At 48.0% G+C, this 24,505-nt stretch overlaps 2 protein-coding genes across 2 annotated transcripts in view; one reads left to right on the forward strand and one right to left on the reverse strand.

Annotated features, from left to right (window-relative positions):
- The window catches only part of Glp2r (glucagon like peptide 2 receptor), a 55,306-nt gene extending 44,396 nt beyond the window's left edge, over positions 1-10,910 (forward strand). Inside the window, exons 11-13 of the mRNA XM_055594365.1 lie at positions 2,319-2,457; positions 9,083-9,124; positions 10,529-10,910. Of these exons, the coding sequence (XP_055450340.1) occupies positions 2,319-2,457; positions 9,083-9,124; positions 10,529-10,861 (514 nt within the window). The 3' untranslated portion in view covers positions 10,862-10,910. The remainder of the gene's footprint in view (positions 1-2,318; positions 2,458-9,082; positions 9,125-10,528) is intronic.
- A 6,129-nt stretch (positions 10,911-17,039) lies between these two features.
- On the reverse strand, positions 17,040-24,490 carry Rcvrn (recoverin). Its single transcript, XM_055593993.1, has 3 exons — positions 24,110-24,490; positions 19,956-20,067; positions 17,040-17,155 (listed from the first exon to the last, which is right to left on the reverse strand). The coding sequence occupies exons 1-3, from the start codon at positions 24,488-24,490 to the stop codon at positions 17,040-17,042; spliced, it is 609 nt and encodes a 202-aa protein (XP_055449968.1).
- Between the last annotated feature and the right edge of the window lie 15 nt (positions 24,491-24,505).

Raw genomic sequence — 24,505 nt, forward strand, 5'->3', positions numbered from 1 at the left:
ACACACACACACACACACACACACACACACACACACACACACACACAATTTAAAAAAATCTAAAAACCTGTAAGTGCCATAATATGGCCCAAGAATCAGTTGGGCCTGCTCATCAGTGTGCTAATGTGTTATTAATCCAGATAACCCAGAGCAGGGGCCACAGATTCAGGCTCCAATCAGCACAGAGCTAGTACAGCAGGCCCTGCGGAGGCTGGAGACCATGGGCTCCCTCTTACCCATGGTCTAAAGGGAGAATCTCCAGCCAGCTAGAGCCAATTGTCAAGCAGGAGTTTGGGGGCCTAGCCATTAGGATTCTCCAGTACCCTTGCTTACACTTCCTACAGTAAAAAAGATGTCTCCTACGGTAAAAACGACTCTACATCCTAAGCAAACATAGCCTTCGGGTCAAATCCCAACCTGTGCTCTTCAGTTTGCAGCTTTTGAGTCAAAAGGATGCAAGAATGTTCCTGAATATCCACACCAACAAAATAGTCTTTAGGGGCAGGGCTTGTAGCTTGGTGGTATATCTGTATGCTCAGTACACGTGAAGCCCGAGTCTCAATCCTCAGCAATCAAAAAAGGAAAAGGAAAAAAAAATCTCCCTAGAAATGTTCTTTCCTAAGCGTGGGTGGGGGCAGGGGCGGAAGCCGCTCCCCTCAGGAGAAGCATGCAGAAGCACATAGCCAGGCTCTGTCAGTCACCTCTCCCCAGGGCTCCCCTGACCACTAAGGCTCTGGGGCCATTCAGCCCCATGGGCAAGTTGAGCCCGCTTCTGTGTAGGCCGTAAAGAAGCCAAATGTTTTGCTGCATGGATGGTCATGCATTTGAATGTGTCTCAGACACAGGATAAAGTTTTGCTTTCTGTAATATCTTTACTTCGTTTGTGTGTGTGTGTGTGTGTGTGTGTGTGTGTGTGTGTGTGTGTTGGTGGGGCCTCCTCCTACTCTGGTTCTATAAGTACTTGCTTTAAAAGCACATTACAATTAAGGTCTGTTTTTTTTCCAGTGTGGATTAGATACCAGCTTAGCTTTTTCACTGAATATGAGTCACCATTGCTAATTCTGTTAACTTCAAATCAAGAGGCAGATCAGTGGTGAAGTGAGGTCGTTCCCAGTCTCCACTACTCCTCAGAGTGCCCTGCAGCCTCTTGAAGTTTTGGTCTCAGGGTTGGTCACACTGGGACCTAGAAAGATATCCTTTGATGGACATGGGAGACCCATTCCAGAATCCATATAGTTTATTTTTTCAGCTTTATTTTCATGTATGTAGTATGTGTATACATCTATGTGGGTGCATGTCAGGTGTGTGCAGGAGCCCATGGAAGCTGGAAAAAGGCTTCAGCTTCTCCAGAGCTGGAGTCCCGGATGGCTGTGAGCTACCTGATGTGGCTGCTGGGAACAGAGCTGGGGTCCTCTAGAAGAAGAGCGGGCATTCTCAGTTCCCGATCTGTCCTTGCCCCCGTCATGTACTTTCAGTCATCTCTGCACTGTGTCTCGTACACAAAGCAGCGTGAAGGCGGTGGAAATGGCTGCAGTATTGCAGTGCCTAGGAATCAATGACGAGGAAACAACTCCGTGCAGGTTCTATATAGGCACAACTGAAGAGATTGTGGCAACCGGTCTACAGTTGGTTGGGTCCCTGTGCACTTGGAGGACCCACTGTATATATCTTAAAGGCTTTGAAAGGAATTTTTATAGTCGGCAGTGCTTGGAATTCACCGGTTTGGAGCAATTGGGTCCCAGCTGTGCACTTTGCTCCTGGGTGGTACAAAAGAATGTTTGTCTTTTTTGTGTGTAGATTGTAAACAACCACCAGCCTCCACGCCATGTACTTTAGTGTACCGTATGAGGAGGCTCATTTCCTGCAGCTCCCACAGTCACAGGATTGAGGGGCAGCCGAGGGCAGGTCCCACGTCCAGGCTGGGGATGGCTCCTTGGCGTCTGTGTGGTCCTGGGTGACTTGATTTTCTTTTCCATCTGAGGAAAAGAATTTCTGGGGAGAGAAAGCAATATTGGGACCTGCCAGCCACGTACTAGGAAACTCATAAAATCTGGGTGGTATCTAAGGGTGTTCCATAGAAGAGGAATTTCCATCAGACATCAATATCTGTAGACATTATATCCCACAGGCGATGATTCCTTCACTCTGTAAATGTTCCCTGAGTATCTTCTATGTACAGGGATATGAGAGTGATCAAGGTCACAAAGAATAAACCAAGAGTGAGTGAGCGATTTTCAGTCCAGATGTGCACAGCAGGGCAGGACATGTGGCCTAGTCCCAGCCAGGCCAACACGACTGCTACTTGGTGTCTCTTGCAGATTGGCAAAGTCAACACTGCTCCTCATTCCTTTGCTGGGGGTTCACGAGATCCTCTTTTCTTTCATCACCGATGACCAAGTTCAAGGATTTTCAAAGCTTATTCGACTCTTCATCCAGCTGACATTGAGCTCCTTCCATGTAAGTATTCTGACTGACGCCTCGGTTCAGAGAAGAAAAATACAGAGGGGCCAAACAGACAACAGTGGAGCTGGGGACCGACAGATTTCCCAGCACAGGCAGGCTTTACTGGTGAGGACCCATGACATTAGTAGGATGTACGGTTGGAGAAGTGCTGCCGGGACCCTGCCAGCATGATTCGGTGACTCAGAAGGGAAAAGCAGTCTTGTTCCTGGACTGTTATAGGTTATGTGACTCATGATCATATTAACTGAGTGTCACCATGAAGCCTTTTATTAAGGGCCTATTTTTTGCTGTGCAGTCTGCAGAGCATCTTACAAAGTGAACCTCTTCTGTGCGTCCTGTGACATGCACACAACACACAATACCGCTAGGGTAGGGAGAGTCCAGATCAGGAGGCTCTTACTCCAGACAGATGTGTATGCACCATAACGAGAAACAGGATTTCAGCTTTGGTTACCCAGATGCTTTGGTTAACTGCTGCTGACTCCCTATGAAACATCAGCTTAACGTGGCCCTCAATCTTATTCCTTCTCATGACTTTGAAAGTCAGGCATCAAGGTAGGACATGGAGGGAGGGCTGAGCACTGGCCTGCTGAAGCCTGCTGGGGCCCTGTGCACACACCTGCAACAGCCTGAGCTGGTTCTGGCTTCGTTTGGGTTGAATTCCCAGGGCCTCATGTTTTGCTATCAACTATGTTCCTTTCTTCCATTTGGTCTGAGGTCTCTTGTTCCCATATGTTCTTGCCTTGGGGTCTCTCCACAGAGTGACTGCCCTTTTATGTGGCAGCCCAGGCCTCCCAAGAGCATGGTATGAACAGGAACTGCTGGGCATTTTAAGTGCCTAGGCCCAGAGCTGACATCTTGATAATTGTACTGCAGTCTGCATTTTAAAGCAAGCCTGTGTCCTGGGCTAGAGTGAAAGAGGGTGAGACTGAAGAGGCATATAGGTGCAGAGAGGTGCAGAGAGGACAGAGGCCACTAAGGGGACAGACCTCAGGAACGCATATAGGCATAGCCACATTCCCCTTGTAGTAGCAGTCTTAGAATTAATCAACTTCCCTGGACAGTGGTGCACGCCCTTAATCCCAGCACTCAGGAGGCAGAGGCAGGTGGATCACTATGAGTTTTTGGCCAGCCTGGTCTACAGAGTGAATTCCAGGACAGCCAAGGCTAAATAATAATGATAACAGTAACAGTAATAATATAGAATAAACCAACTTCAACTTCAAATTAACCACTTGATGTTGACATCAAGTGGGGCTTCTGGAGTGAAGGAGAAAGAAGTCTGCAAAAGTTTCTCCCTAGAGAGCTACAGGCACTGGAATGTAGCTGCTCAGTTGGTAGACAGCTGATTTAGTATCAGGCAGGAGGACCACGGACTCAAGGCCAGCCTGGGTAGGATAGCAAGATTTCTTTCACAAGCAAGATATTTAATATTTCAAAAGAATAGCAACTCCTTACAGAATAGGAGCCGGCCAGGCAAGCAGGAAGACAGAGGTGTGGCAGGGGGCAGATGGCATAAGTAAAAAGATGTCAATCAACAGCTTCGTGGCCAGATAAACTGTCTCAAGATGAAGGTAACATATGTCCTCAGGTAGATGAAGACTGATGAGAATTTGCTGACAGTTGTACAAGGGGTTTCAAAGGAAGACCTGAAAGAAAAAGACACTGTAGGGTAACTCAAATTCACAAGAAGTTAAAACACTGCCAACGGTTGCTACAGAATTAAATAAAGACAAAGTGGTATATTTTTTTTCTTAACTGATTCAGAAGACACAGTATGACTGTACAATGCAGCAGTGATTATGTTAATGAGCTAATAACATAAAACGATTATATAGGCATCACAAAAATAGCACAAAAGAGGAAAGAATGAATGGGGATATATTGAACAAATTTCTATGCTTTACCCACGTGAAGTTACTGTTAACCTGACACAAGCTGTGACAAGTCAGGATGCATGCTGTAAGCCCTGGACTGCTCATGTAACTGTCAACATAATCACTACTACATTGTACATTGTCACAAAAACACCACCAGGGGATTGAACTCACACACTGGAAAGTTGGTTTGACAAAATCCTTTGGAGTTAGCATACCCATCTGAAAGACAAAAGCTGCGGCGCAGAGAGTGCAAATGTGCTAACCAAGTCAAAGATGGAAGCTTTATCTAGATGAAGTCCTCAGCTGGGCCCACCATGTCACACCCAGTATGCCACACAGTGTATGGAGGGGATCCTGGGCAGCCTGGGCAGCCTGGAAAGACTGTAACCCGGGGACACCAAGTTCCTTATACCACAGTCTTTTGGCCTCTGTCGCCCCGAGGGGTGAGGTGCCAAGATGCTGTGCAGAAAAAACTTGCTCCTCCCGCTTCATTCACACCAGTGACTCAGGAGGCAGAGCTGGGACACGGCACAGCGACTGAGCGGTGCTCTTCTTCCCCTAAATTCTTCGTGGCTTTAGCCTGAGACATTAGACCCATTGGTAACAGTATGCCCCACCCCCATCATTGAAACATGTTTAATTTATTTCAATCTTTTGGGGGAATTTCAAAAGCTGAGACTGAGTAATTTGACTTTCCTGTGTTGCTTGCTCTAATCTTCTGCAAACGGTAATCTCGAAAGAGAAAAACAAAACAAACGCAAATCCTCCATCTGTTTGGTGGCCTCTTGCCATACTGGTTAACGTAAGCCCCAAATCACCTGATACCACACACACCATGCAAGCAAGCTAAGGACCAAGCACTTGTGTAGAGACCATGGGACCTAATTTCTAAGGAGGAAACTTCACTTGCCAGACTCTTCAGGCCTGGGGATGCGCTGGCCATTCAGGTAATAAGCCACTTACCAACTTCGTGGCTTAAAGTAGTCATCACTAGGTTTGGATTCTCCAGGCTTTGCATGCACGGTCTTTTTGATAAATGCAATTTTGGCTGGACCTACAAACAACTGAAGGTTCACCAGGCTGGAACCCTCAAAGGGTCATGCACAGTGATGTGACCTGCCCGTCAGGAGCTCAGATAGGACCTGAGCGAGCTCCATTTTTCTCCATGTATCTTGGGCATCTCACAACATAACAGCTGGATTCCTGGAGCACCCCGAGAGCAAATGTTCCAAGAGGGGGCAAGTGGAAATTTTCATCCCTTGAAGGCATAAGCTCAGAAGTAAATACCTAATTAGATCGATGCTTCCGCCACATTATGCTGGTAAACAGTCACAGGGTCATCTTGGACTCAGGATAGAAAACGATATTCAGGTTTTAGTGTGAGGAACAGACTTACCCTGTATAATGAGAAAAAACACTGGGGCTGTCTTTGGAGAGGAGCTGCCATAGTGCCCAGTCAGCAGCAGAAGCTCTGCTTGCCTGCTTGTGCCACCAAGGAACATGAGGATTCACAGACACAGCATGCTCTGAACAGGGGTGGAGACAGAAAGTGCTTGGCTGTAGTCACAGGCTCCCCATATCTCACAGGTGAGTGTGGAGATTGGCAGATGAGGAGAGACATGTTTGATGCCTTCTTGGTCCTTTTCTTGGTGACTCTATGAAAGGAATCAGCAAGAGCAGGCTTAGTCCCATCAGCTTCCTTCTCTCGTTGCCTTGGAGTCCCCTCTGCTCTTCAAAGGTTTACTGCATAGCCATCAGCCTCCTGCTATCATCAGGTCTTTGGAGCGATGGCCACATGTTGGGGACATGTGAAGTGAGAGCCATGTGTTTTGTGGGACCTGCCCCTTCACACTTGCTTTACCTGGAGCAGAAGCCAGACTGCAGGATCTTCCCAACCCAGTGAAGTGAAGACATGCCTGTCATTTGAATCCTGTTTTAGCTGGTTTTGTGATGATTCTGGCCCACCAAAAGCCACCTCTTCTTCCACCACGTGCTCAGATGTAATTACTGCTTTTCCAGTGATCCCACAGCAAGCTGTGACCCTGTTTGAATTTCATGTGTGGAAAGGATGAACTGCACTACCAAGCCTCCATTGAGCAACATGGCTGTGGACTCTCCAGGTGCACAAGAAAAGGGAAAACCCACATTTGCCGGCAGAATCTGAGCTGGGAGGCTCCCGGTATTATTCAGAAGGGACAGGTTGGCAGAAGTGAATATAAAGAAAATCAGAGACAACCGCCTCCTGGGGTTGTATTTCATTACAGTCAAAAGATTTAGGAAAGCTGGGCATAGTGGTGCATACCTGTGAAAGCTTAGGATGTGGGAAACTGAGGTAGGAGTTTGGACCAGCCTGAGCTACCCTGTGAGACCATATCCTAGATAGATAGATAGATAGGTAGATAGATAGATAGATAGATAGATAGATAGATAGATAGGTAGGTAGGTAGATAGGTAGATAAGATATAGAGTCAGTCTGTCATTGTGACCCTTCAGTTGGAGATGTTACCTTTCCTTTGTAGGGTCTTGGCATTTTGAGAATCTTCCTTTAAACTCTCAAGTGCTCAAGGCCCACACATATCTTTTCCAATATGTTAGACACACATCAGTTAGGAAAAGCCAAGACAGCTATTCTAAATAGCTATGAAAATAATAGAAAATAAAGCGTGTCATCACAGTTTAGAAGTAGGTTGACATTGTACGTGACAAAACCCTTTATTCCAAGTGACCGAAGCCCAACTCATTCATTCATTCATTCATTCATTCATTCATTCATTCATTCATTCATTCAATATGTAATGCATGTCTCTTATGTGCCACATAGTTTTAGGTGCTCAGGATCTGATAGTGAAGTCTAGGTATGGATTCTGCTCTCACTGTGAGTGATACAGAGAAGGCTGACAATAGCCAAATGGTGAATCATGCTGGAAGTCCAGTGTTTAAAGTTGGAAACCTGCAAAGACCTTTTGGATGTGATTCTTGAGATAATATCCAAATTTTAAGAGGCCAAATTAGGTAGAAATTTGTGGGCAGAACATCACAGAAAGTTCGAAGGGGCACGAGGAATAAGTGAGCCGTGGTGCCCCTGAGTGGTGTCCACACCCTCGTTTAGGCCCCCGCCATATTGAACAGCATCGGTCCAGGTGTCAGTTAGGTTTTAAAGAATGACAGAAAAGTCATGTTTTTCCAGAGTGACAGTGAACTCTGTGCACAGTGAACTGGGACACACTACCTTCAAGCTAAGTGAATCTGAACATAAACAGAGGTTCTGCCTGGGACATATTCTGTAAAACAGTTTGAACATTAATTGAGAAGTGACCATTATTACACATGGAGAGGAAACCTTTGTTTCTAAGACCGTGGTTATGTTTTACTGTGAAATCAGAAAATTTCTGAGGTGCGAACCAATTTCAGAAATAACAATATGGGAGCTGAAGAGATGGAGCGACAGTTAAGGGTGTTAGCTGTCCTCGCAGAGGCCTGGAGTTCGGTTCCCAACACCCACATCTCGTGTCTCAGAACAGCCTATAATGCAGCTGTTGGGGATCCAACATCCTCTTCTGCCCTCTACAGACACCTGAACACATGTTCAAACACACACAATACATACTCTGCAACAAAACATTCAGGGTCACCAGGAAAAAACCTCCTAAGTCCCAGCATTTCAAGTCTGTATGTTAAGTGTCTGTTGTGTGTAATTTGGTGGCCAAGGCAACGAGGATTTATAGTCACATGCGTGTCCTGTGGCTGAGAGTCTGACAGTCTTCCCCTGGACATTCTGGCTTAGGGTCACCAAGGTGGCTGGAATGTAGTGGCTGAGAGAAAATGGGGCACAGAATGAAGTCAGAACCACCGAAGTCCAGAGCGCAGATCACCTCAGACCTTCCTCGCTTACTCTGTTTACTTTGTGCTAAGTGAGACGAGAAACCCCTGCTGGGAAACAATCTGTCATTTCAAAGAGAATAGCTAGACGAGAGCTAAGGGTGTTTATCAAGAGAATAGCTAGACAAGAGCTAAGGGTGTTTATTAAGGCGCGCAAGTGAAAATTTCGGGACCGGCCATAACTGGATGCAGTCCACAAACAATCCAGGAGCCATCTGTCTCCCCATCACTGGTCTCTCTTGTTGGCTTCATGCCCAGATGGGCTCTCTCTGTGACATGGGAAGATGCCAGTAACCATCTCTATGCTTAGACTGCCCATGATTATAATTATCATGATGGACATGTGGGAGAGAGTACTATCTACTCTCCTTTCCAGTGAAAAGGGCTCTCACTGGCCTTGCTCCTGTCACAGAGCCTGTTTGGGCCAATTGTTATGGTGATGGCCAACCTAAAACATGAGAATCTCATGACTGACAGTTGTGCCATAGGCTCCGTGAAAGAATACAAGTTGGCAGCACTTGGGAGGCAGAGGCAATCAGATTTCTGTGAGTTCGAGGCCAGCCAGGGCTACGCAGTGAGACTCATAGCAAGGAAAAAGAAGAGGAGGTAGAAATGAGTTAGACAGTAACCACCACAGAAAAGTAAAAATGGGACCAGAGCCTTCCCCGCATTTGTCCCATTGAGTGAATGACCCCGTGTCTTGGGAGTCCAACTATAATGAACTTAATTGTACCTCTAGTACCCAGAAGGTTGCCTGGGTAAGCAGAGGCACCAGCAGCATGGCAAACACTCTTCTTGGGGATCCACAGACACGTCCTCTGCCGAGCAGTAGTTCACACTCTATTTTCCCATTGTTCCAGGGATTTCTGGTGGCCTTGCAGTACGGCTTTGCCAATGGAGAGGTATGTTCTCAATGCTGCCATCCCAGCTTCTGGTGAGGTGGAGACGATGCTTCTACGCTCCCTAGGGCACATATCGGGACAAATACTTGCTGTGAGCATCCTTTAGAGAGAGAGAATGGGGGGCAGTTTAGACTCACAGGAAAAGATGTCAGGAATGGTGTGAGACTCTCAGAACCCAGCCCTTGGTCTGTTGGCAACACAGTAGGACTAAAATGTGATGGTCGAGACGAGCATGGACTTTAGGGTTTAAAGGTCTGCACCCAAACATTGACTGATCACTCAGGAGCTTTGTGGTTAGCCATTCAGCTTCAGTTTTCTCATCTGTGAAGTGTGAATAACAGCTGGCCCTGTTCTCAGTGCCTGGGCATTTTCAGCACAGAATAAACACTGAACACCGGGAGCTATGCTTTTTACATTAAAAAAAATTTTTTTTATTGCATTCTGTTTCCTCTGTGTGGTAGTCAGTTTTCTTTTTTTTTTTTTTTTCCCCGTTACTTTACAAACACCCAGGATAATCAACGTACAAAGAAAGAGAGGTTTATTTGGCTCATGGGTTCAGAGGTTTCAGCCAATGGTCTGTTGCCTGACCATCTTGCCTTTAGATCTGTGGTGAGACAATTCACAATGATGGGGATGCCTAGTGAAATGTGGTGCTCACCTCATGAATGAGGGAAGAAAGGAGAGAAGGAAGGGATGAAAGACAGAGTCAGACAGAGGCAGAGACAGACAGAGACAGAGAGACGGACAGAGAGAGACAGACAGAGAGCATGGGAGCACTCATATCCAATATCCTTTTCAGGAACAGACCCTCCCCAGCGAACTAACTTCCCTCAGTTAGGCCTCACATCTTAAAGGTCCCAGCACCTTCCCAAAGGGCAAGGGTGGGAGATTAAAGTCTTCAAACAAGAGCCTTATCCAAAGCATAGCACCTGGGCAAAGGCTTAACTGGGCCAGAGGCAGAGGCCAGGACAGTGTTTTTAGGAGCTAGTGGCTTCCCGGCCCCTTTCATCCTCTCCATCCTCTGCTCCAGGGGCCATCTCCTAAAGCAGAACACAGCCCTCTCAGCAGCAAACAAACCCTGCTGTGCGCACTGCTGTTTCTGCTGCTGTTTCTGTGTCTCCACACCAGAGCTCTTTATCTGCCAGGCAGGTTTCAGCTGAAGCACCTCTATGCAAAGTCCCCTTATCTAAAGCTTCCAGTCTTCCATCAAAATGTTCATTTAACAGCCCTTACCACGCTGCGCTAGATGTGCTCTCTCGTCTTGCTTGTCTTTGTTCTGCTTCACCACCTGAAAGGTAAATCTCCCCAAGGCAGCCCCCAGTAGGCGCTCAGTAGGTAACTTGCTGAATGGACAGGTGAGCAGCGACTCCAAGATGGTGACCCCATCTTTGTCTCCCCTGGCAGGTGAAGGCGGAACTGCGCAAGTCCTGGGGCCGCTTCTTATTAGCTCGCCACTGGGGCTGCAGAGCGAGTGTCCTGGGGAAGAACTTCCGGTTCCTGGGGAAATGTTCCAAGAAGCTGTCGGAGGGAGACGGTGCCGGTGCCGAGACACTGCAGAAGCTGCGGTCCTCACCGTGCAGCTCTCAATCGGCTTCTGGGACCCTGGGAGATCGGGGGGCACAGCCTCACCGGGGCCATGGAACTTGGCCCCGGGGAATCAGCCTGTCTGAGAGCAGCGATGGGGACTTCACCCTGGCCAATACCGTGGAGGAGATCCTGGAAGAGAGTGAGATCTAAAGCCGCGTCCATCGCCCCAGCTCTGCAACTGGGTACTCTAGGAGGGATGCTGTAGAGCCCAGGATCACCCTCCCACCCGCTCTCCCCACTTTGAGGTGAAGTCTCTCCTGGGTCGTCATGCTCTGTATAAATGAGTCTGTGTAATGCGCACTGTTCCTCCTGCCCTTGTCACTCTGCTGCCCTCCCCTCGTCAGGCATATTTTCCAGAATGTCCACTGGTCCCTGGGGCTTGCCCTAAATCCAAGTGAGTGGAGCCCACCACGAAGAGAAGTCATTTATTAACTAGGGTCCAGCCAGTACTTCTTCCCCCGCATGGCACATGGCCCCCTTCCGAGAATGGGTGTAGGGTCTGCTGGAGCTTTAGATACGGAAGCTTTGAGGTGTCAAGTTCTGGGGAATCACGGTCAGCATTCTAAGAGTCTGAGATGATGACCAAAAATTGGAAGCATTTGGCAAGCACTTGAGGAAATTCTGGGAGGTTCACCTTCGGCCAAACCTGGGCAGGATGGAGGGAGCTGCTGTTCGGCATTTGCTGCTCCCCGGAAGAAGTGGTCCCATGCTGTCCCCAGCCCCCTCTCCTCCCTGCTTCTCTTCTCTTCCCCTCCCATTAAGTCTCATCTCCCTTTCTCCATCTCAGTTCTGTTTGGGGTCGATGGAAGTTTAAATGTCACACTACTGTATGCGCTAGTTTCTGTTCTCACTGCTGTGGCCAATATACCTGGCAAGTAGCAATTTAAGGGAGGGAGTGCTATGTGGGATCATATTTTGGGAGTACAGTCCGCCATGGCTGTGAGATGGGTCCTAATGGGGCAGGCGGCTCATGAGATGGTGGGTCATTGGCCTAGTCAGTGTGTTTGGTGGTTTTTGTCAACTTGGCACAAACCTAAACCTCTCTGGGAAGAGGGACCCTTAACTGAGGACTTTCCTCCATCATTCTGTCCTGTAGGCAAGTCTGTGGGAACATTTTCTTGACTGATGATTGAAGTGGAAGGGCTCAATCCACTGTGGGCGGTACCCTTCCTAGGCAGGTGGTCCTGGGTTGTGTAAGAAAGCAGCCTGAGTGAGCCATGATGAACAAGCCAGTAAAGCCACTTGCTTCCATGGTTCTTGCCATTGCCTCTGCTTGAGATCATATCCAGGCTTCACTCAGTGACAGGAAAGCCAAATTAACCCTTTCCTCTCTTCCCAAAGTTTTTTTTTTTTTTGGTCATGATGTTTATCATGGCAAAATAAAGCAAACTACGACAGCAGTTGGTATGGGAGAGTGAGCTACTGCTGTGGCTAGCCTGGTCTTGCTGTTTTGGGGAGGACTGTAGAAGTGTTGGAATTTCAGGCTGGAAAAGCCACTGAGTGCTCAAAACTTAGTGGGCCTTACTGTGAGAGCTGGGTAATTAGAGTTTGAGGGAAACACAGTTGATGGAGGCTTGTGAGTTTTCAGAGGGAAGTGAAGACTCAGTTTTGGCTGTTTGAGCTTTTTTGAATTGAGTCTGTAATTTCTGGTCAGCTGGGGCTGATGAATCCACTCACTAAGAGATCAAAATCACTGAGACAGAATCTTCTGGGAGGTGCCCTCAGGGTCAGGAACTGTGGTCTGATGGGGAGGCGGCGAGGTTGTAAATCAGGCTGGCAGCAAACCTGGGAAAACCAGGAAGTCAGACGGCAGAGAAAGATGGATTCTGGCGCTCTACTCTCCTCTTCCGTTCTACTCAGCTGGCTTGGGCCGCACTGCCCGTGTTCAGCTTGGTCTTCCCTTTCAGTTAAGCCTCCCTGGAAAGGTCCTAAGGCACAATGAAAGGTGCTTCTCCCGGGTGATTCTAAATCCAGGCACGCTGACAGTAAAGATCCCACTGTCAGCCATCCGGTCTTTGGCCGCAGGTGTTGGGAGTCTTTGGAATGTTGCCATTGGTCCTTGTCTTCTTCCTGGTTCCACCTGCCCTCCTGAACTTTACCAGCCTTGCTAGTTCTACATCCCTAGGCTGAGAAGCGCCCTTCCATACTTGGTTCCCCACTGACCCTCCGATAACCTGGCTTCCTATGGTCAAGGATTCTTCTTCTTCCTACCTAGGTGCTGAAAACCCAGGTGACTGACTAGGACTCTGTCTGAGTGTGGGCTTGCTAAGGGCGGCACGAGATGCCCAGGGCTCTACATCTGCCAGGCTTATTGGTATTTCATGCCAATGGGAAATCAGTCAAGGTTGGTTTGTGCCTCAGTTACACAAACCACAAGAAGTGAGGATGCAGGGTGATGGTGGGGGGAGCTGTTTGTGCAAACATTGTGCAGATGGGGAGAAAGGCTGCTTTTTAGTGGGCAAGTGTATGTGTCCATGGTTGGGTATGTGTCCATGGTGGGGTATGTTTCTGTGGACAGAAATACTGCCTTGACACTTCTCAAGCAAGGCTGTCAGGCTCCACAAATGAAACTCAAGATATTCTGTTGTATGTGGACCTCAGATGATATCCACGGATCATCTCCTTACATAAGTTTATCCCAGGACAGAGTCCATCTGCAGCTGGAGTCTGATTGTGCATTGTGGCTGCTCTCTTTGTGAGGAGATTTGCAGGTAAGGCCAGGACAAGGGTGAACCATCTAAGGTGATCAGTCACTCTGGAAATCTCAGTGATGAGATAAAATTTAACTTTGTGCAACACTTAAAAGAAACCAAACCCACTAACTATAGTCCACGGGCCACTTGTAAGGATAAAGTTTGGCACCAAGGCAGCAGCTGAAGCCCCAGGGTGTCAGCATGGGTTTCAACTATGATCCTGTCTACAGTACTGACAGTGTGTTCCTTTTATCAATAATTTTGGTGTTGAATGATTACATTAAAATATTATTTATCCAGATTATGGAGCTTTTTGGTGTCTCCTTACATTTTATGCTGTTCCCAGCCGGGTGGGAACAGAAGCAAAGACATTAAGCAAGTGCATAATGAAACAAGGGTTTTGGAATCTAGATTTTCAGAATTTATATTAAGATACATTTCCTTCCCCCCACCCCTTTTTGCAAATGTCCTTGCCCTGTCATTAGGCAGAAATGATGGGGACACCTCGCTTTCCTGGCATGTGCCCAGGCCAAGGCTGGTGTGGAAAAGTGACTCCAGACACATTGGTTGAGGGAGAGTTAAAGTGCCTCTGAGGGGCGTCAGGTGTTGCATAGAGCAAGCTTTCTGAGATCTTACCAGGAACAGGGAAACCCATTTTCCTAACCACCTCCCTTTGCAGACAGGGTCATCTTCCCACACTGCTTCCTCTTGCTGTGCTACTCATTGAAACAAGTTTATTCACTTTGCTTTTCGTGCTCAGTATTTCTCATTGAGCTGGGAGTGTCCCACCTGCCTGAGGAGTGTCTCGCACTGTTTCTGAGCAGAATGGGCACAAAGAGTGTGGTCCATTTTTGTGGAAGGGTCAGAAGCAGAGGTCAGATGTCAAAGGGGAAGGGGAGCATTTCCATTTTTCCAAAGCAGGCCTTAAACCACTCGGTGTACTTGTTGCTTGCCGGTCTAGCCTGATGCTCACAATCCTCCTGGCACTTGGGCGATAAAACTAGCTGTATCTCTGGGCTGCATCCCCAAATTGTGCCACACCCACCTCCTCCTGGTCCTCCTCCCCCCAAAATTTAAATTTTTTTGAAACAGAGTTTTGCTACATAGCCAAGGCTGGTCTGAAACTCAGTCTGTAGTCACAGTCCTTGTGCCTCAGCCTCGCAAGGGCTGGGATTACAGACATGTGCTACCACTTTCCACACAGAAACCTTCTAAGTAGACCAATGGCTGAATCTGATTCCATAGACTCTGACTAAATACCCAGCAGTTAGAAGCAGGAATCTAGGCATGGCTGGATCTGATTGCAGATGTTCTGATTGAATACGCCAAGACTGAAAGCAGGAACCCAGGCATCTATGTCCATCTACGGAAGTCTTAGTCACAGGAGCCCAAAGTGGGAATGGCTCAGCGTCTGTCACCCCTAGCTTCATGGATAGTGTCTAAGCACCATGTGGGAAGCAAGCTGAATAGACCAATCTAGAAGAGCTGTTTCTCATGATAAATGTCATTGCCACCATGGAGCCATTTTAACAGACCTTCCTACAGAAGACTTTGCAGCATATCAGGGTCCTTATAACCAGAGCTGTAGTATGATACATGGAGTAATGGCACCAAGCATTAAGGACTTACTGGTGAATCTGCGGGAGCCTTAAGGACTTTATGATTAGGCAGCCTTGTCTTTTAGACAAGTCCACCAGGAGACTTAATCAAGGCAGGGATGGAAAGTAGCCTGAAGGGCGTCCCTAAATTACCATGGGGTAGACTAAATGCCCCCTTTCCCTTCTGCACTGGCCCATAATTTCTATGCTAGAGAAACATCTTAAGCAGGCAATCCTACCCAGTAACTCCCTCATCCCCGAATTGCTCAAGCACTGTTGCTGTGTTGTGTATGTCTCTCTTCCACCACAGATGATACACGATCCTGACATGTCCAGGACCCAAACTTATGGGGGCATCATAGAGGCTCTAGGGTATGTCCTAAGTCCTACTGTCACTCCCTGAGAACACTCAGTGTTCTCACCTGTATTGCATATGTGATAATACCTCCGTCCCTAGAATGATACCCACAGACCCCGCGTGATGCCTGCCTCACAGAGCACATCCAAGTGCTTATTTTCTTGTTCTCTTTTTTCCCAAGAGTATTGTCTCTGGGCTAGTGGGACAGTACTATGGCTAAATCATGGGAGCTGGAAAGGATCACCCCAACACCCACAGAGGGAGACCTCTTACCCTCAGGAGGTTTGTATCCATATATTTCTCTGACCTCATCTCGAAACCTGAAGCTGGGGAATCAATAGGCTTTTTACCCAATGTGTCCTGTGGTCCTAGCAAAGCCACTTGAGGCATTCTTAGGTGTCCCCAACGCTGGCACTACATGTCCTTGGCCAGCCTCTGCCTGTCAGCTGGATGACCTTGGGCAAAGTGCTCCTGTGGCTTTATGACTCCCATTTCCTTGTCTCCAACATGAGGGCCTCGGCGGCATCTATGGCTCATCCCTCATCGCTCACCAGCCAGATAGGGCTCCTGTTCATCCCCTGAAATAAGTGCCACCCCCAGGGTCTCCCATCTCCATAGCCGGTACTGCTGTTTAGCCAGCCATATGGTGCCGGCCACAGGAGGCTAACCCCAGCAGCTGTCCACCCCTCTGCCACTCCTGAACCCTGGCCACCCTTGGGACCTCTCGGTCCCCAGCTTTGGCGATTGGTTATATCCGCCCTGCTAAAAGCTTGCTCGTAAAAACGGACCTTTCCTAGTTCTGTCGACACTGTGGCAAAGGCGGCAGGGCACCTGGCAGGATCACGTCCTCTAGAACCAGAGATGCCCCTTCCTGCTTCCACGGCTCTGTCAGTCACTCTGAGATGCAAACTCTCCCCCTCCCGCCCATCTCCTGCTACAGTCTGCTATGCGTGGGAAGACCTTCTTTGACCATTTCTGACAAGCCAGCCCCTCTTATGTCACTTACTCCCTCAGTGCTCTGCGTGTCACCATGGGGACCCTGGTCCTGGCACCGAGCTCCATCAGTCTTTTGGAGAGGCTCAATGCCTGTAATGCCAGCTCCCAGAAGGCGTAAGCGGGTAGACTGTCCCGATTTCAAGGTCAGCTTAGGTTCCAGCGTGAGACTTTGTCTCGGGAAAACTAAACAAGATCCACCTGCCCTCTGGGCAATTACCTCCCAGGAGAGCACCACTCAGGGCCACGGGCATCTTCTTCTGAACCCTAGCTGGCCTGGCGTTGCAATCACAAGAGACCCTGGAGTTGCCAGGGAGCCTCTCCTTTTCCAGGTGGGAAATGACCAGCCAGCCTTGTGCCCAGTCCTTTTGCATTTATTGGAACCTGCTTACCCAGCAATCCCCAAAGGAGCTTAAGCAGGGCTGACGTTTGGGACGCCTATGACCTAAGCCTGGGATTATCACAGGGCTACCTGGGCAAGGGAAGGAGACAGGTAGGGTGTGAAGGGACACCGAAGACAAAGGGAAGAAGGAACTGTGTCCTGCTAAGGACCTTCAGTTGGCAGGGAGAGGTTTGGTTTGCCACCTCTCGAGGTTCAGGGTGTGCATGTGCGTGCTGACGTGCTCTCGTGCTCGCACTGGGGATGGGGTGGGGGTGGAGGTGGGGGAGGAGCTGAGCTGTTGCCGTCACTGTTTCTTTTCCTTTATCCTCTCCTTCACTTTTTGAGGTTCAAACTGGATCAGTCGCAGAATTTCTTTATTGGCCAGGGTCCCCTCGATGAACTCTTTCTCTGTAAGTTTATCTGTGTAGTGGAGGAGAAACATCAGTCAGGACCAGCTGTCTCAAGCTGCAAATACCCAGGAGAACTGAGGGAAAATGCTGAAGATGCAGCAATCCCAGGGACCCACATTACTCTCCCAGACACTATCCCTTCCTCAAGACTCTTGAGCCTCCCTCAAATCATGCTGAGACAGCCAAAGACTGTCGCCGTCTCCCAGGACCCACTCGTATTCTCCGTGCCTTCTGCTCAGACAGTTCTCTTGCCGTGCTGGTTATCACTGATTATAAGTACTTCCTTTCATATGCTTTTGAAATTGCTCCATACCCCTATAGTCTAAAGCTCTGGGAGACTGAGGAGGCAGGCTCACAGTCTCAGTGCAGACATTGGAACTGTCCCCAAGTGAATGAGGCATGAGAGGTCAGGGGACAGTGACATGCCATGGATAGCCTGGCTTGCAGAAAAATCTCTTGTGTGCCCACAGCACCGAGGCTACCTCATGACACCGGGTGACACATCCTCTGTGACTGCTTCCTTTGCTTGCAAATTCCTCGTCTCTCAATATAGAACACCTCATTTGGGATGAGGATGGAGAGAGATAGCCTCTGCTATCTCTCACAAGTCAGGCGTGTGTGTGTGTGTGTGTGTGTGTGTGTAGGTTCAGCCCAGACAAATGCATATCACTGTGGCCTTCCTCTGTGTGCTTCATGCTGCCGTTCTTAAAGAGGGTGGGGCATAGCGGAAAAAGAGTGAGCCAAAGCTTGTCCTCGGGGAACTCCGGGTCTGTGGGAAGACATTTCCATATAGAAAGAAGTCTAGGATGAGGCAGATCCTTTCTGTTTACGGTCACTCTCATGACCCTCAGCACACAGTGTAAACACAGTACCACAGGGCTGATTTTGTCTCCACTGGCTTATATTCATGGCCTTTGTCTTATATTCATATCCTTAGTCTTCTTTGGGGTTGGGGTTCAGGATACTTTTCTGCCTAAATCTGGGTGGTGAAATATGGATTCCAAAGTTCTAACTTCCTTACCAGCCTCACTCCAAACTCAAAAGTCCCACCACTGGAGCCTGTTGCCATGATGATGCTATCTTCAGATGAGCCATAAACACACGCACACGCACATACACACGGGCACACAGCCCAGCAGGAGTAACAGCCAACCCTCTGACACCACCCTCCCCTATGGAGCCATTTTCAGATTAGCAAAAAGTAGCAGACGGACCCTGCTATGTGGAAAGACACAGAGGGAATGAAGGGGGTTCAAAAGTAAAGTGTCACAGGAAGCCATCTTGCACAGCCCGAACCCATGCAAGCAAAGTTTTCAGGGGACAAGTGGCAATAGGGCCAGGTGCAGGACGGAGGGAGAGGGTGCCTAGGCACAACACTGAGGAGTTATCACTTTGAAGGGGGGTTGGGGGCACAGATGGCACTTGGGAAAGCCCACGAAGAACCCTGTACCCTGAGAGCCTGCTTGCCTTGCCCTGGCTCCCACCCTAGGGTCTTCCTTGACGTCATCATTTGACTGAGAAGTAGGGATGGGTCATCTCTACCTTTGTTCTGTATCCTTCTGAGGATTTGCATATTAGCCCTGGTGACAGCGTGCCCTCAGGACACACAGTGAACTAACACTGATTATTCAGTGAGCCACATTGTGTTGTGTTTACGGAGACTAACACTTTGGGTTTTAAACAACTCAGCTGGGGACATCTCTCTCAATATATATATTTATATATATTTATAATATATATATTTATATATATTATATATATATATTTGACATGGTACCAATAAGTTCCATATTTCCACATATTTCCATTTTTCCACAGGGAAAAATTTAAGAACTCCTCAAGGCTGTTTACTCCTCAAGTTCTTGTCTCCCAGTGGGGCTATGTCTGTCTGTCTGTCTGTCTTTTCTCTGTCTCTCCCCCTCTTTTTGTCTCTGTGCCTGTCTGTCTATCTGTCTATCCTTGCTTTCTCTGTGTGTGATGATGATGATGATGATGATGATGATGATGATGATACCAACTCTTGTACTATATCCTTCCAGTAATGGCCGTGCATGCTATGGACCAACAGCTCCAGCTGCCACACTCTGGACTCCATCTCTCTTTAAGTTCCAGAGGCCAATTCCAGCCAGCCTTTTAGCAGAGCAGGGACACCGAGAGGCCCAGCACAGGCTGTCCTCCCAGTAATTTCTAGCAATGTAGCAATGTAATTGACACTCATCCTTTCTTGGTGGGGTTTTTGGGTCACCAAAACTAATTTCTTAGTTGGTCATGAGGTCTCTGCTGGGTGAGGTGCCATTTTCTCTTGTTCTCCCTGTGCAGGGAACATCCAGAAAGCAAGCAGCCTGAAGAGAGAAAAGGCTGCACCCTGCTAAAATTGCCTTTGTATACACATGGCCAAAGAGCCTGAAGACTTTGCATTAGTAGTCCTCAAATCTAGGTTAAAAAGCTACCAAAACGGACACCCCAGTACTCATGAAACCAAGGCAGGAAGATCAGTAGTTATTGCCAACCTGGAATACATAGTGTTTTCCTTCTGCCCCAGCCCGGAACTCCTAAACTCCAGGAGTGAGTATGTTGATACCCCTGTAACAGGCATCACCTGGAAGGTAGTAGCAGACCTGGTGGATCGGGCCAAGTCCCGCTCCCAACCTTTGAAGATAGCTTGGACAAAGTGTGGCCCAAACGACTACAGGAAGTATTTCCTCAGTTCAGCCTGGGCCCTGTGACTCAGATTAGGGAAGCCTGTTTCCTGTGTCTCCAGGAAACAGCAGAGGCTTTAAGATCAGAGGTAACAAAGACAAGGAATTCACCATCATCTTTCTTTCCGAAGAACGCCCAGATCTTCTCAGTCCGCTTTTCTGGGGTGTTCTCATCATCTGGAAGGTGCTTCACATCCTCAGGCTTGATCATTTTGAAAATAGCCTGTAGCAGACCGAGGGAAAGACCTTGTCATAAGGAGCAGTAAGGGCATGGTGGTCCTGAGAAATCTGTGTTTCACACCACACACAAAAATCTACCGGAGATGGATGAAAGGCTTAATTTTAATTCCTAGAGCTAAGCTTCATGACATCAGTTGTGATAATGATTTTTGAGCTACTGGGATTATGTTAAAACCTAAGACGCTTCTACACAGCAAAGGAGGCAACAAAATAAGATAACCTTGGGATGGGAGAAAATATTTGCAAACCTTTGATAAGGATTAATTTAATAAGGGCTTAGTATATAACACATATAAAGAACACTTATAGCTCAATGCTAAAACGATAGGTGACCCTGAGTGTGGTGACGCACATCTTTAATCCACTTGGGAGAAAGAGGCAGCCTGGTCTACACAGAGAGTTTCAGGCCAGCCAGGAGAGACGCTAGTGAGACTCTCTCATACAAACAAACAACAAAACCAACCACCCACAAAATCAAACAAAAGTATAAATAACTGAATTGAAAACAGACAATGGAACTGGACAGCCATCTCTTCAAAAAGAAAGTAAAATTAAAAAGATAGGAATGGCCAATAGATATGTGAAAAGGTGATCAACTTCATTAATCATTGGGGAAATAGATAGAAATCAAAACCATAATGAGGTATCTGCTCACATATGTTGGGACAGCTACTCTTGAAAAAGCTTGCCTTGTCTGTGTCTCTTGTCAGATGGGGCTGGGGCTATGGCTCAGTGGTAAAGCTCTGCCATGCAGGAGGCCCATGTTTGAGCCTCAGCACACAACAATACACACTCCCATTTCAAACACAAAATCAAGAAGTGAGTGTTGGAGTGGATGTGTAGAAAAGGAAGCCCCTGGTCATTGTTTGAGCCTTCACATCATGGGTTCTCTTTCTTGGTGCCCAAACAGCCTGTGGGACCAGGTGCTCTCTAAGGCAATAAGGTTACAGTCCAGGAGCCTACCAGAGCCCCATATGTTCTACTGCATCAAACTTTCTGAGGGCAGGGCCCAAGCATCAACAGCACCTTTGAAGCCTTTGTAAGGGGCAGTGAATGTGGAAGAACACTTGTGTTTTCATGTAATTTTTTTTTTTTTAGTTTTCTGACTAGTTTTGTTTAGTAAAAAAGAAAAAAGAAACAGAAATTTTCCTGTAATAATTCACAGAAGCCCTGAGGTTGGAGTTTGGAGCCACTAGTACAGACCCTACCACCCACAGGCTTGAGAGAATCCAACAGCCTCCACTGGGCCTGTGAGGTACCTCAGTTCTCTAGCAGGACTGGCTCATTATCATAAAGGCTCACACTTACTGAGCTCTCCCATCACTGTGTCACTTTTCTAGGCATTTTTTACATTAATTCTCAAGACAACTTTAGAGAGCGGGAATTACTGGTCCCATTTTACAGACAACAAACAAACCCAGAAACATCTAAGTTGCCCAAAGTGACCTATGGCAGCAGAGAGTCTAAATCAGGCAGCTTGGTTCTAGAACCTGCGTTCTTGCAGACTAAGCAGGGGGAGGTTTTGGAAAGGGAGGTGTGGACAAGACTGGCAGAGGTCTTCTCAGGACACAGGAAGCCCTTCAGGTACCCTTCAGCTCAAGGAGGAATCCAGAGGAAGGCTGAGCTTTGGGCTCATGGATCCCCTTCAGCTCCTCTCTCCAGTCAAGGACAAAGCCAGAAAAAGGTGCTCCTGACCTATGAGACTATAGAAGTGGGCAAGGTGGCCCCTACTTACCCACCTGATAACCTGCTTTCAAGTATTCTCCTGGCTCGGTAACTTCAGGTCCAGCCAGGCTCAGCAAGGACACTCAAAGCTGTAGGAGCTTGGCTGTTAGGGAGGCTCATGGTGTGGGTAGGTACACTGACATGAGGACCCAGAGGCTGCTGTCTCTGCCCCTGCCTCCATGGAGACTCAAGGGAATTACAAAAGGGCATCAATGTCTGTGAAATTAACCTGGGCTTCAGGAAAGCCAACAGCCATAAGAAGTATGCTTTCTCACTGGTGCTAGGACAAGAAGGACATTAACCCTGGTAGTTCAGGGCAGTGGCTTTATAGACAGCACACACGTCCCCAGAAGTGAACTGAAGTACAGATAGCTCCTAGAATTCCTCTCTCCTGATTCACTGGCACCATGTCCAGGCATGGTGGCCAAGTACTGGCAGTGACTGGCTGGCTGTTCCACCTCTCTTCCAACCAGAGGGTTGGTTGGTGGTTGGGTGGTGGGAGAAAGCCAGGCCTTCAGGCTTCTGGGAAAGGCCATATAAATGATCAAAGCCTCACTCTGGACCCAAAGAGGCTATATGCATTTCCCACGGTCACATAATGAGTTGGTGTCAGAGCTGGTACAATAATTCACCATTTCTGACTTCCAGACCAATGCTTTCACAATGACCTTGTGACCGGGTGACCAGCAAGGCCTTGCACACTTGGCACAGCCTCAGCTCTCCCCACTCCTTTCCTTCCCTATTTTCTAGAAGAGCATCAACCTGGCACTCTTCAGGTAGCTTTGGATTGGTCCCCATCCCATGCCATCCTGGGACCCCACAACTAACCCAGAGGAGGTTGCTCTGCAGGCTTTGCCCCACAGGCACGGGAGCACCACTTGTGGGCCTCCATTCCAGGGATGACCTAGTCTGCCCCCAGCTGCAGCTTTGCTGCTGTGTTTGTGGCTTGACCTAATAAGGGAGGAAGAATCCTGCGAGTAAAAGCATGATTACAAACGCACCAAAAATTAGATAAAATATGAAGAATGCTGCTCCTCCTAACAGGAATGGAATTTGAAAAATAAAGCATGGAGGACTCAGAAGACAGTCAAAGAAAGAACTCTAGGTGACACAATACAGAGAAAAATGGAAGTTCTCTAATGTCTAAAATTATAGGACTGCTTGAGTGGCCTTATGACACTTCCAAAGGGTGGAATTTTAAGTGGCTCTTAGAAATATTCTTTAACCTAGCTATGGTGGTTCACACCTATAATTGCAGCTACTGTGGAAACCGAGGCAAGAAGGCTGAGAACTTGAGGACAGCCTGAGCTACACGGGGAGACACTCAGAAAAATGTGTTTGAAGAATTTATGATGACATAGAAAATACTCATGATAAAAGAGTGCCAGGAAAGCACGTGAAAACTCTCACGTCAATATGTTAGGATTCTAGAATTGCCTTAAAAGAGGTAAAACACTGGAAAAGGCACGTAGCAATGCGCTAGCAGTACACTGGTTAGAAACATTAGTTTTAGTCAGCAACATTTCGTTTGCATCATTTCTAAATTTCACAGACTGCTTATATATTAGACTAAATAAAAAAAATACTATTTGTGAGATGCCAAAAATACCCAGAACAAATTGTAGACAGGGAGAGGAGACAGAGCTCTCCAGCTTGAACGACCACGATGGTGAGACCTTGAGGAGCCCTGCCTACACCCACCATATCACGGTCAGAACAACAAAGCAACCAGGACCGGAACATAGATTCCATGTCCCCTCTGCTTTTTAATTAAAACGTATGTGTTTCGACTTCACCGGTGTGGAATTTGAATGGTGTTGCTGAGACAACTGGAGACTTTAATGAAAAAAGGGAACTTGTGTGCCAGAGGAAAAGAGGAAGGGAAGAGAGAGAGAGGAAGGAGGGAGAAATGAGGAAGAAAGAGGGATGGAAACTAGAAGGGAGAGAAAGTGAAAGGACAAGATCAAAGGAGAGGGAGGGAGACAGAGAAGGAGGGAGGGAGGAAGGAAGGGAGGGAGGAAAGAAGGAAGGAAAGAAAAGAAGGAAGGAAAGAAAGAAGGTGGAAGGAAGGAAAGCAACAAAGGAGGCAGGAAGGCTGGATGGTGGGGGTGGATGAAGGAAGAAGGAAGGAACGTGACACTATATTTACTAGGAAACACCCGGATTGTTGTTTGGGAAACAGACAACAGCGGTGCCTACCCTCTATTCCTGTCAGTTCACTGGAGGCCCTTCCCTGCCCACGCTCCTGGTCCCTGGCCCAGCCCCCACTCCACAGGCAGCAGGGACAGAGCCACACTGACCATGACGATCTCCAACACTTCGTTCTTGCTGATGGTCCCATTGCCGTCCACATCGTAGAGCGAGAAGGCCCACTCAAGCTTCTGCGTGGGCTTGCCCGCCGTGGTCATGTGCAGAGCGATGACGTACTCCTTGAAGTCCAGTGTACCATCGCTGTTGGCATCGAAGCTGCGGAACACGTGCTGCGCATAGGCCTTGGGGTCGGAGTCCGGGAAGAACTTGGCGTAGATGCTCTCGAACTCCTGCCGCGTGATGCGGCCGCTCGGGCACTCCTTCAGGAAGGACTGGTACCAGGTGCTCAGCTCCTCCTCCGTGAACTTGGTGTTCAGTTGCAGCTCCTCCAGGATCTCCTTGGACAGGGCCCCGCTCTTGCTGTTCCCCATGGTGAGGGAGAGTGC

Source organism: Psammomys obesus, unplaced genomic scaffold (assembly GCF_907164565.1).
Source record: "Psammomys obesus unplaced genomic scaffold, mPsaObe1.curated_primary_1811, whole genome shotgun sequence".
Taxonomy (NCBI): Eukaryota; Metazoa; Chordata; class Mammalia; order Rodentia; family Muridae; genus Psammomys; species Psammomys obesus.